Raw genomic sequence first — 5,000 nt, 5'->3', positions numbered from 1 at the left:
CACACACACACACACACACACACACACACAGCCTCAATTCCAGCCATTTATATCCAAAAATAATACATACATACATACATACTCGATTCTCTATTTATCTATAAAATTCACACACACACACACACACACACACACACACACACACACACACACACACACAGTCATGCAAATTTATATAAGCGAATTTTGTCCACTTGAACTGTCAGTCATGCATGGTGCAATATTAACTCTCTCTCTCTCTCTCTCTCTCTCTCTCTCTCTCTCTCTCTCTCTCTCTCTCTCATTGCAAAACACCTTCCTACCGCCTCTACAATGACCCAAAAACACAAAAATAATTTAATATATACCAATGTAGTGTTTACCTGGAAATAATTTATATATACCTTTATGTGGACAAATTATGTTTATAGTAAATGTTGTTATATGGGTGGAAAAATGTTTATATGTTTATCTGTTAGTGTTTATTAAAAGGAAGGTTGTTTTGGTGTTCTGAGTGAGTGTTCAGGTGTTTTAATGTGTTTTTTTGTTTTTCCCCCTTTCCGGCTTTCCTCTGGCTATTTTTTCACTTCTTGTCTCTTTGTCGTCTTCCCTCTCTCCCTTCCTTCTTACCCCCCTTTTTCTCTCTTCCTCCCTGCCTAACTCATTCCGCCTACCTCCCTTTATCTCTCTTCTCCTCCTACCTTACTCTGCCTTCCTCCCTCCCCTACAATCACTCCCACGTTGCCTCTCCCCATCTCCCCCTCCCTACATAACCATTCCCTTTCCCTATTCCACCCTGCCTTCCCTCACTCTTCCACTGCCTTTATCCTGCTCCATATCTGCTCCACATACCTTGTTCCACCTCCTCCATCTTCCCCTGCTTCCCGTATCGTCCTTATCTTCCCTCATCCACCCTGCCTCATCCTGACTTCCTTCAATCCACCACTGTTTTTACCCTACTCCACATACCCTGCTCCACCTCCTCTATCTTCCTCTGCTTGTCCTTATCTTAACTTTCCCCCCGTGCCTGACCCTGCCTCCAGTGGGTGCCTGTGGTGAGGGTGGTGTCGCATATCGGGTACGGGGTGTCTCTCGTAACACTGCTCGTCGCCTTCACCGTCTTAGCCTGCATCAAGTAAGCTACCTGGGAGTCTTTCACATTTACACTTGTCTCTCTTTTTTTTTTTATATTATTTAACACATCACTCTAACAATTTTAAGATGAATTTAGAGCAAAGTTATGTACCTGGCCTATTATTTCATCGATCAATCAGTGGCGTCTCTCACATTTTCACTTGTCTCTTTTTTTATATATATACGGTATTTAACACAATACTCCAATAATTTCAAGATGAATTAAAGCCTAAGCTAATTTAATACGCCTGTTTTTCTACCAATCACTCATCTGCACTTCCGTATCTTTGAATATCCACAAAAAAAACAGCTTGATAATGTGTAGTAGCGATCCCACCCACGCCAGGTGTCTTCAGGTATCACTAACTTAATTAACCTTCTCACCTGTAGGCGTCTAAGGTGCCCACGCAATACGCTACACATGCACCTCTTCCTGTCCTTCATCTGCCGTGCCCTGGCTGCCCTGGCGCGGGGCTCAGAGTTCCCGCAGGACATGCAACAGACGCACATGGACGGCGGGGTAAGTACGGGACAGGAAAAGACGCCATTAGCATCAGCATCACCATCACCACCATCACTATAACCATCACCACCATCAATCACCATCACAACCACTATCACCACCACCAACCATCCCCACCACTACCACAACCATCATCACCACCATCACCATTAATATTACTCAAGATATGGAAGTAGAATTATACGGCCATACACTGAGGCATATACTATTGAAAAACTAGAAAGAAATATAAGTAAAATTAGTAAAGGAATATTTGCAGAGTTTGAGGTTAATAGTAAAGGATATGAAATAAGGTGGCTTTATTAGTAGAAGCATTATTATTATTATTATTATTATTATTATTATTATTATTATTATTATTATCATTGTTGTTGTTGTTAGAGAGAGTTTGTGAAGGTGGTATAGAATAACTGTTGTTTTTTCTTTGCTGTTGTTATTATTATACTTATCAATATCATTATCATTATTATTATCATTATTATTATCATCATCAAAATTAGTAACATCTTCCTCCTCATTCTTATCACCATCATCATTACCATCGTCACCACACTCACCATGAAATCATCACCACGACCACCACCACCACCACCACCACATTACCCCTACCCCCTTCTTCACCACCACCACCACACCACACCACACCACACCACCACATTACACCACACCACACCACCACATTACACCACACCACACCACCACATTACACCACACCACACCACCACATCACCCGTGCCTCCTCCATCACCCAAATCGCTCATCCCTGGAAATAATCTCCCGTTAACGCATCAACGAGGAAATATATGCTTACCTCTCTCTCTCTCTCTCTCTCTCTCTCTCTCTCTCTCTCTCTCTCTCTCTCCTGTTTGCCTTCAGAACACCCTCCATCCATCACCCTAACTCACTTTGCACACATTGTTTTTATCTTACCTTCCACTCGCTCTCTCTTTCTCTCCTCTCATTTTCTCGCCCCCTCTCCAATTACATTATTTCCCTTTATCTCCCCTCCTGTTTCATTCTTCTCTCTCTCTCTCTCTCTCTCTTTCGTTCAGCCCTCCATCCTGCATTCTCTCTCTCTCTTTACCTCCTCTCTTTCTCCCTTTACTAGCTCACTTATGGCCCTCTCACCCTTCCTCCCTCTTTTTTTTTTTTTTTCTCCACTTTCTCACAATATTTCCTCTCTCTCACTTTTTCTCTTTGTCCCCAGCCCCCTCTTTCAAACGTCACAACTCATTTCTCTATTTAATCACTTCGCTTCAGTCGTCATCATCATCATCATCTAACCAACCCCACCACATACTCTGAAAACATACCTAAATCATCATCATCATCATCACCACAACTACCACTAACCCCATCTCAACTACCACCCACCACCACCACTTACACACCACCACTCACCCACACCACCACCATCATCATCATCACCGCCACCACCTAACACCACCCACCACCACCACTCACCCCACCCATACCACCATCATCATCATCATCACCCCCACCACCTAACACCACCAACCCCAACACTCACCACCCATACCACCACCAACCCCAACACTCACCACCCATACCACCACCAACCCCACCACTCACCACCCACACCACCATCATCATCATCATCATCCCTAACCCCATCTAACCCCAATCAGACGTGGGGTTGCCGGTTGTTCACGAGTCTCTGGCAGTACTTCATCCTAGCTAACTACGCCTGGATACTGATGGAGGGATTGTACCTGCACAACCTGATCTTTTTGGCGCTGTTCACCGATAACTCTGCCATCACCTTGTACATTGTGCTGGGATGGGGTGAGTAGGGGGGATGGGTGGATGGATGGATGGATGGATAGACAGGACTGATTGATGGGTGGAAGGTTAGGTGGGTGGATGGATGGATGGATAGATAGGTGGATGGATAGATGGATAGATACGTGGATGGATGGATGGATGGATGGATGGATGGATGGATGGATGGATAGGTGGATGGATGGATGGACTGGTGGATAGATAGGTGGATGGATGGATGGACTGGTGGATAGATAGGTGGATGGATGGATGAATGGATGGAAAGACTGATTGATGGATGGAAGGATGGATGGATGGATGGATGGATGGATGGAAGAAGGAGGGGAGATGATAGGGAAATGATACAAAATGGAGAGAGAGAGACAGAGAGAGAGAGAGAGAAGGCAAGTAACAGTATCGTAAAAGAGAGGAAAAATGTGAGAGAAGGAGGAGTAAAATTAAGAGCAACGGTGAGAGGGCCATAAGTGAGATAGTAAAGAGAGAGAGAGAGAGAGAGAGAGAGAGAGAGAGAGAGAGAGAGAGAGGCAACACAAGTTCATAACCCGTGCTTAAACTCCCAATTCCCTCATAATTACGGCTCACAATGCGGCTACACCTATTTCCTACCATAATTACCCCTACCATTAATTAATAAGGCCCAATTTACCTCTAAAGACCTTATATGTATCTAGAATTATCTTTAACACAGGTAAGGACAGGTAAAGGTAATCCAATTTAGCATCAGGTAATTGACTCTCAGGTACTTAATTTTAACCTTAACACCGGTTCACTTTTGATTTAACTTTATGCCACGTATTTCATCTAATCTTATCTAACATATCTTATCTTAATCTAACTATATTTAATCTTATCTACAAATTGCTCACCTTAATCTACCTGTATCTAATCTAATTTAGCGTAATCGAAATCAGTAATACTATAGAATAAACCAGTGACTACTATCCATCCCGACTTGACCCACCCCACCCCCACCCCAACCCCACCCAACCCCACCCTACCCCACCCATCCCAACCTCGTCTCATCCCTTCTGCCCTCCCCCCCCGTCACAGGCCTGCCCTTCCTGCTGGTGACGGGGTGGGTGACGGCGAGGGGGGCGGCCGAGAACACTCTGTGCTGGTTCACTAACAAGAAGCCGTGGATCTTCTGGACATTTATCAGGGGGCCCGTCTCCGTGTCCATATTGGTGAGTGTTATTTTTTTTTTTTAATGTATTTATTTATATATTTACTGGATGTGTGTGTGATGCTGGTCAGTGGAAGACAGATGGACTGACTGATAGATAGATAGATGAATAGACAGACAGATAGGGGAAAGACAGATTGGCTAGGTAGACAGATAGAGAGATACACACAGATAGATAGATAGATAGATAGACTAGGACAGACAGACAGACAAAAAACATACAGACAGATGCACAAAACAGAAGCTGACAACGGATAGAGGCAGAACGGGAGATAAATGGACAGACAGACAGACACACAAACAGGAAGAACAGGGAAACAGACAGAGGTAAACAGATAGATAGATAGATACATAGACAGATAGATAGATAGATACAAG

The 5,000-nt window shown here is 43.8% G+C and overlaps 1 protein-coding gene across 1 annotated transcript in view; it reads left to right on the top strand.

The window, feature by feature from the left end:
- Nucleotides 1–5,000, top strand: part of LOC145417773 (uncharacterized) — a 42,643-nt gene that overhangs the window by 15,214 nt on the left and 22,429 nt on the right. Inside the window, exons 5-8 of the mRNA XM_080286381.1 lie at nt 1,023–1,114; nt 1,504–1,633; nt 3,286–3,442; nt 4,490–4,623. Of these exons, the coding sequence (XP_080142507.1) occupies nt 1,023–1,114; nt 1,504–1,633; nt 3,286–3,442; nt 4,490–4,623 (513 nt within the window). The remainder of the gene's footprint in view (nt 1–1,022; nt 1,115–1,503; nt 1,634–3,285; nt 3,443–4,489; nt 4,624–5,000) is intronic.

Source organism: Coenobita brevimanus, chromosome 14, assembly GCF_032717465.1.
Source record: "Coenobita brevimanus isolate Jiangsu-jjx chromosome 14, ASM3271746v2, whole genome shotgun sequence".
Lineage (NCBI taxonomy): Eukaryota > Metazoa > Arthropoda > Malacostraca > Decapoda > Coenobitidae > Coenobita > Coenobita brevimanus.
Note: the sequence above shows the minus strand (reverse complement) of the source record. Positions and strands in the feature narration are given on the sequence as shown.